Raw genomic sequence first — 14730 nt, 5'->3', positions numbered from 1 at the left:
GCTTTTTGGTATACAATATAATAGCATAAAAAAAGGAAAAACACCAAAAAGCCATTACCAGATATGATTTACAAACCAGCAAATGCAAAAAAAGTGAACCAGATGTTACCAGTCTGTTGTTATTATTTCTGCACGGATGAAGAAGGCCCTGCAAGGTTGAAACCCATCTGCATCTGTATTCATTATTATTCAAAAGAGAGTAGACCCTGTGTGTTTGTGAAAGCAAGCATATGTGTATGCACCCCCATCCAAACCCATAGGTGTTGTAGTCTTTATTCTGAGTGCATCATCAAACTAAAAAGGGAATGTTTTTCCAATGACAAACAACCATGCTTTCCATCAGATGTCATTGTTTTTTCTTATCTAAATCAACAGTAGGAAGCTGTTGTAGAAAGATTTAATTGTAACTGTTGATTGGTAGTAAGGAAATGCCAATGAGTTTCTAGTTTTACAAGACTGAACAATTTCCTCATTGGAGGGTTTTTAAGTTTATTGAGAAGCTGCAGCATTTTCTTTAGTATTTAAAACATTGGTAAGGTTGTTCTGTGTGGTAATGGTTGTATATTAACACAATAAACATGTGAGAAACTTTGTAAATAGTCTATCACTGAGAAAGAACATTCCCCAATTTGTCTAACTGCACCTTACAATTATGTCTGATGAATATGCATGACTACTCTTATGAGGAACACATAAGTTGGCCACAAATGATAATGCACAGGCATGCTGTAGCAGGTGGCATAAGACCTCGTAATTTAAGAGTTACCTTAAAAAGTAACTTCCCTTAGAAAAAAATGGTTTGCGCAAATTCACCTCAAGTCATGTCCTTAGGGTATTTCGTGGAATACTAGATTTTCTCATTGTGATGTGTTTTTATGTAGGTAATTCCTTGAAATTTGTTAGGTGTTGCAAATTCATCTTCATCAACAACTTATAAACCCCAAATAAGTGTATTATGGCTCAGTCAAAGAGAAAAAAGTTGTTCCAAAAATATTCACGGCAGGAGCAACCCGATGGACACACTCACTGATGAGCAGCTGCTGTGAGATTATAGACTTAACTGGCAATCAGTTTATTTGTTGTCCAACAAACTGGCACTGGATTTGGAGCACTCCCGCTGCCTCTCACTGCTGTCCCACAGTAGCTACAGCACTTTGCTTCCATGTCACTGGCTTCTGTCATTGGTGATGTTTTTAGAGTACAAAAAGTCATCTGAACAGAGGCTTAGGTTTACCTCAAGAACAGAGCTGTGTGGAGTCCTTGACATTACTTGTGCGCTTTTATCGCCTGCTAGACATTTGATTTCCGTACAATATGAACCTACCTTTGTACTGTACAAATGATCAATTTCCATTAAACAATTGAAAATATTTCTTCAGTGTTCAGTCCTTTTTGGCAACTTTAAAATGATTGATACCAATGTGTTTCAGTTTGGTAAAGAGCTAAGTTTGGAATGTGTGTTGCAACTTACAATTTCCTTAACTTACCTTATAAGAATAACTTAAGAATATTTACAACAACAAAGAAAAAAACTTGAAACTTTATTCAACCGGGTACTGCTTTAAATAGTGTGGGAATTATATATTGACACAGTGCTGCATTGGCAGGATCAAAACAGATTTAGGTCTTTATGGGATCATTCTTCAATACATTCACACAAGGAATGTCAATTAGGCCCATCTAACCTAAACTGGGAATTAAATCAACTTTAACACTAGCATCTTGCCCTCTGACACGTTACCAACGTTTAGGCTAGAGCAGGACTCTAATGTTTGATGATACACCTAAAAACAATAACAAAAACACAGAAATGTGTTCACAGTATGTCTATGCCTATCAACTTGGTAGATCAATTAATTAGCTCATTAAGGTGCAAAACTGCAAGCACATCTTTATATGGATTGAAAGGTCATGCTCCCGAATTACAGTATAGCCTACTAATGAGAATCTACACGTTTGAACAGTTGCTCCAAGATTTGGGTCAACCGGAGAGCAAGCTACCACACAAATAACTAAAAGTAACAGGTAAGCAAGGAAGTGTGTTTTTTATTCAAGTATAGTGTGTAAGTAACTTGGCCAAACTGCTTTGTTTAAAAAAAAAAGAAGGTATATCAGAGGTTGCGCTAGGCTTTTTCACTGCCCGTCATTTTGATGGACAGGATCGTAAAATTTTCGTCCAGATTCAGTATTACCCGTCGGCCTTTACACTCTGGGGGGGAGAGAGAGAGAGAGAACAGTCGTGAACTGTCAACGGGGGTGTGTGGGGGGGGGGGGGGGGGGGGGGGGGAGAGCACAGTCGTGAACTGTCAACAGGTGGCGGGGCACACGCTCGTGAACCGTTAGCGCCGTGTTATGCATGCCCACTGCACCTCGCGGGAGTGCGCACAGCGTAAAGCCAAAACTCACAGACATTTCAATGATTTGTAAGGCAAAGTTGGGTTTAGAAACGGTATCATTTCCTTTTTGGCAGGCATGCTTAACACCGGAGCCTCGCTGCGGGGAAACTTTGGCGCTGTTCCGAGTTTTTATAATCCGTCAAAAATGACGGACAGCTTTCAGATTTTTCCGTCATTGTTAAAAAAAATCCGTCATAGACGGAAAATATTCGGTTAACGCGACCTCTGTGGTATATACACTAGAACAAATCTATTATTGCGGCCAACCGTTCACGACATTCACAAAAGTAACCTTCAATGCATCGGTTTCATAAATTACATAAATGCTTACACCGTTGTAACTAGGCCTGTTGCGATAAGCAATTAATTGACTTATCGTACGATAAATAAAAATGAACTCGATAACTTTTCTGAACTCGCTAAATTGCCGTTTACGTGCGTGTTTGTTTACATAAGGATGTGACCAGCATTTTAGCCAGGCGTGCTGTGTCTGCCGGTGTCGGTACCATATGTGTTCGGGGTACCATATGTGTTCGGAGTCCGTCTCTTACCAATGACGTCACGCATTGTGATTGGCTGTACGGTAATTTACCCTGGGGTGCTCGGGGGCAAATCACATCTACAGATCAAGACGAAGCGAATGGAAGTACTCCCATACTCCTAGCGTGTGAAAATGTTTGTGAAAAACGTGTGCAAAGTCTCCGAAAACGGAGCAGTGGCTGCGATGCTAGCTTTGCGGCTAGCATTTTCAATGGAAATATACATCGAAACATCATGTTTCAGTAAAAACAAGGCCCCACTGATCATCTACTCTCTGAGACGATTCCAGGGATTTCTGACTTGAGTTTCTAGCACCAGGGAAAGTGGACAAAAGTGCCCCAGATCAGCCTCTTAATTTACCCTGGGCCTAGTGCTTGGCTTTGGGCATGAAAATTCAGGAAACTCCCCTGAGTATTTTATTACATCTCAACTTTGGAGAGGAGTTGGGGGACAAACGACACATCAAATCACATCTCCACATCAAGCCGAAGCTAATTAGAATATTCTTGACTGCCTAGCCTGCTGGGAAATTGCAAAATCACAATGCGTGACGTCATTGACGTCGTGACGTCATTGGTAAGAGACGGATCCCGAACACATATATGGTACCGACACCGGCCAGGCGCGCTGTGAGGGGCGGGGCTCACAGCCAGCCAGGTCAGGACAGTCCGCGTGCAGCAGTGTAGCAGCCAAATGAATAATATAGAGACAAGCAGAAGACAACGTGTGACTTACTCGAGGGGAATTTGAAGTTAAATGGAAGTGGTTGCAAAACATAACTTCATCTCCGGTGTGGGAATATTTTGGATTCAAGCCAAATCAAATCAACGAGGCGAACCTACGGACTTGAATGAGCAGTGCGGTGTGTCGCATTTGTTTTAAAAAGGTAGCAACACAAGCTAGCAATACGACCAACCTTAAACTGCACCTGACACACAACCACCCCATTCCGTTTTCCCAGCTGGGAGCAAACACGGCAGCTGGAGATGGAGAGCCCCCACCATCCCCACAGTTTACAATCAAAGATGAATTAGCCCGACAATGCAAACATGTTGGTGTTCCTTTTTTGATTGATACAGATTTGGATATGGCCTGTTGAGGTTTTGCTTGTGAGACAATGTGTGCTCATATTTATTTTAGGGCTGTCAAGTTAACGCGTTAATAACACACACACACACACACACCATTTGTATTGTATGAGAGAGGTTCCAGGTTGAATTGAGGCGAATATTTGTAATGTTCAGAGGTTGTTGTGTTTAATGAGAATATTTGTCATTGTTCAAATGATAATAAACATTAGCATAAAGCATATTTGTCCACTCATATGTTGATAAGAGTATTACAAACTTGAAAAATGTTCCTCTCAGGTACATTTAGAACAGATCAAAAATGTGCGATTAATTTGCGATTAATCGCGATTAACTATGGACAATCATGCGATTAATCGCGATTAAATATTTTAATCGACTGACAGCCCTAATTTATTTATTTATATATATACACATATAATATTATATATATATATAACATATATATATATATTATATACATACATATATATATATACACATACAGAGAGAGAGAGAGAGAGAGAGAGAGGAGCAGAGAGAGAGAGCTGAGAGAGAGAGCTGAGAGAGAGAGCTGAGAGAGAGAGAGAGAGAGAGAGAGAGAGAGATCTGTTTTCCAGTCTATTTAATTTATTGTTTTGGTTGTGTGTGATTTAATTATGTTTCTATAATTTAATTTATTTGTTTATTTATTATATAAATTACAATATTATTTCAAATTTCGTTTTGCAATGTTGAATGTTCAATAAAAAAGTTATGTTTGAAAGGATGTACATGAATTATTATTATATATTATCATTATGCCAGTGGTCTAAAATGGTCTTACAACGGTGCCGACAATATTATCGTTTCTCACAATAATTTCCGGTAAAACTTATCGTCCAACAACATTTATTATCGTGACAGGCCTAGTACAAGTCAACAATCCTGAGTCATCTCAAGCAATTCGGTGACAGTCTGCACTGTAACTTTGAAATAGACAAGAGGCTCATTCAACTAAACAATCCCATTTTTTCTAGGGATGTAACGATATACCGAATATCGCGGTAAATAAACGTCCCAATACCGTCGTGAGACTGACAAAATCTACCGCGATTTTTTTTTGTTATTAATTAATTAATTAATTTTTTTAAACACTTTTTTTTTTTTAAACCTTTATTTAACCAGGTGGTCCCATTGAGATCATCGATCTCTTTTTCAAGAGAGACCTGTCCAACATGGCAGCAAGTAGGTTACAACATGAACATAAAACAACAGAACACAAAAGGACATGGTATTTACAGTGCTACATTTACACACCTAGAGACATTGACAAGCAACAGTATATTTATATCTCGCCCTGTCAATAAGCCTCACCTTCTTGGCAAAACTGTATTGTTTTTGAAGTGGTGGAGAGACAATGCACAGTTTGACCCATTGCTGTCACCCATGGCCAAAGCATATCTCTCCGTCCCACTGAGGTGGCGTTAGACTTTTTCGCTGTCCGTCATTTTGACAGACAGGATCGTAAAATGTCCCTCATAATCCCTTATTACCCGTCGGGTCTGAACTGTTCACAAGAGAGCACGCTCGTGAACTGTCAACGGGGGGGGGGGGCGGTGTTATGCCGTGTGTGCATGCACCTCGCGCACACAGCGTAAAGCAAAACCTCCCAGACATGTGTTGATCTGCACGGCAAAGTACGGTTTGGAAACTATATCATTTCCTTTTGGAGGGCATGCATAACACGGAATAACACCAGAGCCTCGCTGCGGGGAAACGTCGGCGCTGTTCCGAGTTTGTTCTCTAATCTGTCAAAATGACAGACTGCTTTCAGATTTTTCCGTCATTGTTTGATAAATAAAATATTCGATTAACGCGACCACTGCTGTCCCAGCAACATCAGTACCAAGCGAGAGTTTTTTCCAGAGCAGGGGATATTGTAAATGCCCAAACATCCCAGCTTATAAATACCTGGAAATGTGGACATTCTCATATTCCTAAAAACCTGTCTGATGATGCTGAGTGAGTGACTAGTGAGTTTGAGTTGAGTTACTTGAAAAACTAAAGTGAAACTTGATTTATTTTATTGCAGGGTCTGATTATTAAATGTCCTTGTTTATTTGTGAGATGCAGTGGCACAAAGAAAATGCCTACTTTGTTTGGTAGTACTAGTAGGTACAAACACACTGGTTTTCTTGTTCCAGTCTGTTACTGTCAATTTGTTTTTGACACTTTAAAATACTGCTATCCTACTAAAATGCTGTACAAATCAGATATATTATGTAATAAAGAAACATTTTCCGAGTAAAACAAATTTGTATTGAAAAAAAAAAAAATAGAATTTTTTTTTTTCTTTATTATTCAATATCGCGATAAATACCGTACCGTGGACTTGTTATCGCGATATTATCGTACCGTGAGTTTTTGGTATCCCTACTATTTTCTCTTCAAACAAATAAAAGGGTTCTGTCTGTTAACAGAGTAAACAGTACGTTGTTATTACGTATTTGTTTTCCCCCCTTCCACAGTTGACCTCAGAAAATGATACTTAATGTCAATATGCTTGCATCTCTGTCTGTTAACAGGATTCTTTGCCAACGCTATTGTGCCCTGGTTGTCTTCTTAAATCTTAGGTAGTGTATCATTTCACATTTGTCAATGCCCTCTAGTAGTTGTATTAAGTACATACACTCCTGCATAGCTGCTAAAGCCATATACTCGGCTTCACAAGTTGATAAAGCAACAGTTGGCTACTTTTTGGTTTTCCAGGAAACCACTGGCCCGCTCTCATTAAGGCTAACACAATAACCTGACATACTACGTCTGTCGGTTAGATCAGCAGCCCAATCTGCATTGCTGTATGCTTGTAAGCCCAGTTTTTCACTCTTACATTTCCGGTAACACAGTTCCCTATCAATTGTACCTTTCAAATATCTCAGTACATGATTTACAGTAGTCCATTGCTCTTCTGTCGGCTCAGAAAAATACTGGGACAGTTTACTGACAACAAAACTCAAATCAGGTCTTGTGCACATAGCCAGGTAGATCAGGCTACCTGCTGCCTCTCTGTACATTCTAACAGCCTTCATTGGTACAGCATCATCTAAGTAGTTCAGTTTTTGCTCACAAGGTGTCACTCTTGGTTTACAATCCTTCATGTTAAACCTTTCAAGTATTTTGTTCACATATTTCTTCTGTGACATCTTTACACATTAATCAGTTTGATCAAAATCAATGCCAAGGAAATGTTTTAGTTTCCCCAAGTCTTTCATCCTGAATTTAGCTGTGAGCATCTCTTTAACAACTTTCAATGCATTGTTATCACTAGCTGCAATGATTATGTCATCAACTCATATTATTTGTATCACTTTCCAGTTTGCTGTTTCTTTTGTGTAAACACAATGGTCAGCAACAGTGGCGTAACTATCGACGGTGCAGCCAGTGCATTGCACCGGGGCCCACAGCCGTCCAGGGGCCCATGCAAAAAATATATATATATAATTTTATTTTATTTTTTGGGGCCCCAATGGCATTGACTGGTTCACGCAGTCTTCAAAGTAACCTAGCAACCTAAATTAATTTTTAATTTGTCTGTCCAATGACATTGCTCCCTTTCATGTCATGTGATACCTTGCGTGACGCGAACCGTTTAAATCAACATCAAAAGTTATATGTACTACAGAGCTATAGCAGCAGCAAGATCGGCAGAATTATAACAAATTGAATAGCTTGCATTTATAATGTACAGCAAACCAAAACACAAGAGCGGTGCTCAAAAGAGAAAGGACAAGAGAGAACAAGTTGATGTAAAGGCTAAACAGACAAAATTAGACCGTTTTTTTTGTCATACATCGTCCTCGAAATCGAACGCTAACGTTGGTAATGTTAACGTGCAGCGGCAGCCGGAGCCGGAGGCTAACGATAGCTCACCTGCCTCACCATCATCTAGCTCCACAAGTGAAGCTGTATCCGTAGCTGTGCGACCTTCTTCTCCAGCCATGAGCCAGGAGGAGAGGATGGATTTGGCTGTGCCCGGCGGTGGTCCTACAGTTCCCGCAAGGGCCCCGCCCCCAACCGATAGGGGACTCTATGGCGCTATTGAGACCCCCGACGCCAAGATCAAAGGCTATATTATAGCAACCGGTCCATGTAGGCCTATCGGCCCATTCCCCAGAGACACACATCAAGGAAACAGGTGTTTCTCCGAGATGTATTACACCACCACTACCAGAGCAGGTATCAAACTGCCACGGACATGGCTGTGTTACTCCCCCACCCTGGACTGTGCCTATTGTGAGCCGTGCTGGCTGTTCGCAGACCGAGGTGCACCGTTAGTGATGCGTGGACATGCGTTGTCTGCGAGGATTGACTCACATGCACAATCTCAGGTCCATGTCGGAGCGTGTGTCATATATGAACAGTGGAAGAAAAACGGGAGAATCGATGCAAACATGGAGAGGAATGCAAGGAATGCTGCTAATTACTGGAGACAGGTACTTGAGCGTATTGTCAACATTACAATCACGCTGGCCACTTGTAACTTGGCTTTTAGAGGACATAGGGAGATTCTTGGACAGCCCAACAGTGGAAACCTTCTCAATATGATAGAACTTTTAGCATGTTACAATCCGGTTCTGAAAGAACTTGTTGAGCGACCACAAGGTTCTGTGAAATACTTGAGTCCAGCTGTTCAAAATGAGATAATCTACATAATCGCAAAGCGGGTGCAGTGCGACATTCAAGTAGAAATAAATAATGCTCCGTTTTATGTTGTTTGCATAAGTAGGCTATATTTTTCGTTTAGTTTATTTAATTAGTTAATTTCAAGACAACTTTGGGAATTTTGTTTGTTTGTTATGACGTTTTAAAGAGCATTTTGAAAGTGGAGAGGAGAGAGCATAGAGAGAGAGAGAGAGAGAGAGATGAGAGAGAGAGTAGAGACGCAGAGAGAGAGAGAGATGAGGAGGAGAGGAGAGAGAGAGAGAGAGAGAGAGAGAGATGAGCGAGCAGACGGAGGAGGAGAGCGAGAGAGAGATGGAGAGAGAGAGAGAGAGAGAGAGAGTAGAGCAAGCACGCAACGCTGAGTTGGGGGGGGGGGGGGGGGCAACAAAATATTTGCCCACCGGGGCCAATCACAACCTTGTTACGCCACTGGTCATCAGGGTTCTGTAGGAACTCATTTTTACTCAGATACTCATGCAGCATTTTGTTCCAATTTCTGCTGTGTAAGCCCATATAGTGACTTTTCTAGCTTGCACACCAGCTTTTCACCTTTACTGGATTTTACCTCAAAACCTTCTGGCTGTTCCATGTATATCTCACAGTCTATTGGTGCATGTAGGTAAGCAGTTTTAAACTTTTAACATCCATTTGGTGTCAAATCAGATTTTCCTGTGCTGCTTTTTGCATTAACACTGGTGAGGTTAGCGGTAGGTGAAAATGTCTCATCATAGTTTTCACCCCTCTTCTGACTCTATCCCTTGGCTACATATCGTGCCTTGTATCTTTCAGACCCATCAACATTGGTTTTGATATCATACACCCATTTACCCTCCACTGCTTTCTCACTTTGAGGTAAGTTTGTCAGGATAAATGTGTCATTTTATTTTAGTGATTGCATTTCCTCATCCATTGCAATAACCCATTGTTTTGACTCAGATGAAGTTACAGCTTCCCTAAATGTTAAAAGGGATATTGCACATTAATCTGTAACAATAGTCAATATTTGTCAGTAGCTGATCCTCACTTTCCTTACCACATACACTGTCACATAAGTAAACTGGCTTCTTCCTCACTCTTGAAGGATAACGCCTAAGCTCACTGTTGTTGTCTTCTGTCTCTGTTACCACAGGTATAGATACTGGACTAACGTTAGTATCGCACTTGATTTAGCCAGATTTGTTCTGTACCTCAAAGTCATCATCAGAGACGGTTTCTGTTTGTGTTTCTCTTTCTGAATTGGTCTTGGTCACAAACTTCACAAGTCTAGATCTTTGCACTTTTTCACTGTGAGGGAAATAGACCATGTAGGCAGGACTATTTTTGTCATATCCGACAAAAATTCCCTTTTCACACATTGAGTCCAGTTTGTTTTTGTCTTGCTTATAGGCAAAGCACACTGACTCAAACTTTTCCTCGTCGCTTACCATCCTGTTCAACTTTTTCTCGTCGCTCACCGTCCCGTTCAACTTTTTCTCGTCGCTCACCATCCCGTTCAACTTTTCCTCGTCGCTCACCGTCCCATTCAACTTTTCCTCGTCGCTCACCGTCCCGTTCAACTTTTCCTCGTCGCTCACCGTCCCGTTCAACTTTTCCTCGTCGCTCATCGTCCCGTTCAACTTTTCCTCATCGCTCATCGTCCCGTTCAACTTTTCCTCGTTGCTCATCGTCCCGTTCAACTTTTCCTCGTCGCTCATCGTCCCGTTCCACTTTTCCTCGTCGCTCATCGTCCCGTTTAACTTTTCCTCGTCGCCCATCGGCCCGTTCAACAACTGCTCGTTTACTTTATGGGTATCAAGGAGTACTTCTCCAGCGTCTCCCTCCAACATGGACTCCATCGACTGGAAAAGTGCGAAGGCTTTCTTTAAGGAGATCTCATTGGGAGACAGATCTCTGGCCAGACACAGTCAGTTCAGTATATAGGCTGATCATACGTGGCTTACCTGTGCCAGTATAATAGTCTCATAAAATCTTCAATGCCTACCGACCATTATCCGCCTCCTCCCTCATTACAAGGGACAAACTTTTGTCATCCAGAAATTGGATAAGCTCTGCATAAGCCTCTTAATTGTTCCCTCCATTGTCCGCCTCTTCATCTTCCTCAATTATGTCCGTAGGCCTCCTTAAAATAGTATTCCTCAGTTCCTGTAAGCGAAGATGGCCCAAGAATTTCGTCTCCCACAGTTCATAGTTATTTTCATCCCCGTCAAACACTAGCCGAGACCAGTGGCTACTGGAACCTGCGCCCAACCTGCTCATCGCGTTAGCTTAGCTTGCTAATCCACTACACGTGTTACGTTGTGACTTTCCATCGGTGGACAAACGCCGGAAATACTTATTTGGGTGTCTCTGGGCCCATAACCTGTTAACAGAGTAAGCTTTACGTGCATTGCTGTTTAGCATCCAAATAAGCGGAGGAATAACAAAGCATCCAAGACAGTGGCATTTCATTCAACAAACACTCCCATTGGAGGCGTGGCTTTATTTATTCCCGTCATTGAACTTGAACCTGGTTCGCTATTGGCTTCCAGCCATGCACAACAAATCACAAACAGGTAACACATTTACCTCAATGTTAACACTGTTGGCTCGTCAACCAGACAGAACTATCACTATTTGTTCTGGTTTTCAGTGTTTTGGTTAGGGGTGCAACAACTAATCGACTTAATCGATTAAAATCGATGACCAAATTAGTTGCCAACTAATTCAGTCGTCGATTCGTTGGTGACGTCATCACGTGTGTTTTACGCGCCGTTAAGCTCCAATGTTATCGGTCTTTTTATCGGTACTGGAGACATTTAAAAAAGATATGTCATGTGTTATTGCTACATAAACATTATATCGCAGTCTAAGTTTCGCCAACTCGTTTCTAATATGCAAAAAGACAAACAAATGCGTCTGATGTATTTTCGATCTTTCCAATCCAGACGCGATCTCTCTCCCCCGTCTGTGTGCGAGGGGGCCGGGCAGTTTACACACACGCGGCTGCTACATGCAGCAACACACGGCGGGGATGGCGGAGAGAAGCGCTCTCAAGGTGTGGTTAAATGTTACCCGTCTCGATGTGGACAATGCTCGTTGCCAAGAGTGCAATAAGAGTTTAGCATGTAAGGGCGGTAACACGAGCAATTTGTCTAAACATTTAGCAAAAGCGCACCACATTCAGACGGAGGAATGCACCGGGTTCGACTGTCTTTCTAGTAGCTCTGTAGCCCCATCCACGAGTAACTTTTCCACGTCAGCAACACACGAAGTTAACACAATTATACAAACATGGGTTAATGATTAGAGGTAACTGAGTTATTTATTTAGTAAAAGTGTCAGCTATTCTGTTTACAGTTCTGTTATCACATTATTTAATACCATTTGTTAAAACATTGTTGTTTCTTTTGATGTGAAATATTATTTATTTAATTTAAATAAAAAGCAATGTTAATTTTGTTCACAATTTGTTTAGTTAATTTAATAATATGTGTATTTTTGAATCAAGTATTCATCTTTATTGTCTTCATTGTTAGTTTCCACATGCCTAAAACAACCTCAAGCTACATCTAAAAGTTGATGGCTAAATAAGAGCGTTTGAGAAATTGTGCGAGGCATAATAGTCCGAATAGTCGATTAATCGTTTAATTAATCGATAGGTTAATCGATTATCAAATTAGTCGTTTGTTGCAGCCCTAGTTTTGGTTCACATTTTTTCTTCCTCATGTTGCTGCGGATGTGAAAGCAAAACCAGCGCAACGTGTTCAAATATAAGTTCTCATTAACATCAGAAGAACTAGGAAACTCATTATCACTCATGACCTGCTTTGCTTCTGCACTTAGTGTTTGAGTCTTTGAAGTAAAGTTACAACATACATGCGTATTGCAGGAAAGCTTTTTTTGCTGTATTTCTCTGTTTATAACTTCCTTGATTTTCTTATACAAGTCTTACAGATGAAAGCCTGCTTATTTATTTGTTTTTGATCAACCTGACATTCTACATTTTTCCTTCCAGTCTCTGTCAAAACAGCCAGAAGGAAAGTAATGTGTGTGAGCCTCCCCAGGTGACTATTCTTACCCGTAACACGATTCTCAGTTATACCTTCTATTCCAGTACTGCCATTCATAAAACTCAAGCTCTCCCATTGGACTTGACCTTTCTATTGAAAATACCTCACAGATGTGTTACAATACTTCCCACTAAACCCCATGTACTTGCCTGATCTATGTGATAAGAATTTTGGTTGGTGATATACAATAAATGACTGTGCTTTTCTGTTGTTGTACTTACAACAAATACAAGACACACACTGAGGGACATCAATACAACTGCCAATTTGAAAAGCTGCTTTTTTTTTTATTATTGGAAGCTCTACAAAGAGAAGGAAATCTGATTTTGGAGATCTAATTTCATACTTTTGTTTATTTATTTAAGATCTATAGGTGATACAAGTGCACCAAGTCATATCTAAGAATACATCTGACTTTTTGGTTTCCTTTTCCCTAAAGTAGGTGTTCCACATACATGATACATGATAAGAAGAATGCCTAGTATATATTGATTAACAGGGACAGAGCTTATTAGGCCCATGGAAACAACATATGTCCATGATCTGTAGCTCTATTGCTGTACAAATCTATGTCTCATTTAACCAGGTTATATTACTCAATGCACGGCACCTGTCAATGCTAAACCATGGCTTGTGGATAGACAACACAAACACACATTTAATCTATTCTGTACATAAGGGGAAATGTTGCAATGTGGTCACGAAAGACACAATAGTAACTTTCAAGTTGGCAATTTCCATTAGATAAAGTAGCCTTTTTATTTAAATCGCTGTGTTGTTATATCTCTCAAGGCTGCATTCCAATTAAACACTTGTATAATTGAGCTTAAAAATATTGAAATCAGTGTCTGGAAGCTTGTAGTATCCTGCACCTTATCACTTTTTGCAGAAAGCTTAACATCTGATTATCAACACGATGACTGGGCTGAATATCTGCTCTATGCTGCAAAATGGTGATCATATGACTAATGACAAAACGTGTGAACTTTTATTAGGGAATGTCATAGATGAGGGGGACATGAATGACTGTCATTTTTGTATCCCATTCTCAACATGCACACTTGTGGGACGCACAGTGATAACCATTAAAGCATGAAAAGATGCAATGGAAACAACACAACGTCCCCGTGTTTACAATAAATGGCACATAAAAAAAGGTTGACGCTACAACACAGCATGTTCGTATAGCTGCACATGATAACAGTTAAAGAGCAACAAGCTAGGCCCATTCTCCACAGGCGGCCATACACAAATTCTGTATTTCATTCCAGTGGGTTGTTAGCACATTCCTGGATGGAGACTGTGTTGATCTTCATGGTGTAGAAATACTTATGTGAAATACAAGCAGCTGCTGCAGCTAAACGTAAAATAAAAAAATAAGACTCCCATCCATTTTCGGCAACATCAAAGCAAAGCAGCAAACAAACATGACAGGAGAGTGAAAGCAACATGTATGTGGCTACTGTTAGTACTGTTAGGTGGCTAGCTAACACTAGCTCAGCTGAGTACATGCAATCAGGACAAACCAAGTTAAATGATGGTGACAGCCTCTCCACTGTGTTCTACAAACTACCAAAGCCACATGTTAACATACAAGGACTAGAGAAAAGCATTTTCGTGCAAACATAATTTTACCTTTGCCTTTTCCAGAGGGGAGAATTTCAAGACGTGCACAAAAGGGTTTCTGAACGGAGGAGCTTGGTCCATCTTCTTTCCATCTTCTTCTATCGCACATCGTCTCTTACTCGGTAACCTCATTCTTGCAAGAAGTCACGTTGGTCGGGGTTACAGCTATATTTTTAACATTCCAAACATGAAACCGGTTTTGCCTAAAACGTAACGTTGGACCCAAAAAAAAAAACCGCAGTTTACCTTATCAGTATTGCACGGTGGATAATTCAGGTGGCAGTGCAATGTTATTATCGTTATCTCCGTTTCTCGGACAGCATGGAGGGATAATGGTTAGCTAAAGGA

The 14730-nt window shown here is 40.6% G+C and overlaps 1 protein-coding gene across 2 annotated transcripts in view; it reads right to left on the bottom strand.

Annotated features, from left to right (window-relative positions):
- The window catches only part of LOC117541460 (lysophosphatidylcholine acyltransferase 1), a 37991-nt gene extending 23470 nt beyond the window's left edge, over positions 1-14521 (bottom strand). The window contains exon 1 of one of the 2 annotated variants that reach the window (XM_034208621.1): positions 14392-14521. Coding sequence is in view for 1 of the 2 variants with exons in the window: in XM_034208619.1 (XP_034064510.1) it covers positions 14392-14514 (123 nt within the window). In the remaining variant the exon portion in view is untranslated. The remainder of the gene's footprint in view (positions 1-14391) is intronic. The other variant, XM_034208619.1, reaches the window with a different exon arrangement.
- Between the last annotated feature and the right edge of the window lie 209 nt (positions 14522-14730).

The sequence above is a fragment of the Gymnodraco acuticeps genome, unplaced genomic scaffold, assembly GCF_902827175.1.
Source record: "Gymnodraco acuticeps unplaced genomic scaffold, fGymAcu1.1, whole genome shotgun sequence".
In the NCBI taxonomy this organism is placed as follows: domain Eukaryota; kingdom Metazoa; phylum Chordata; class Actinopteri; order Perciformes; family Bathydraconidae; genus Gymnodraco; species Gymnodraco acuticeps.
This window is presented reverse-complemented; position numbering and strand designations above follow the sequence as displayed.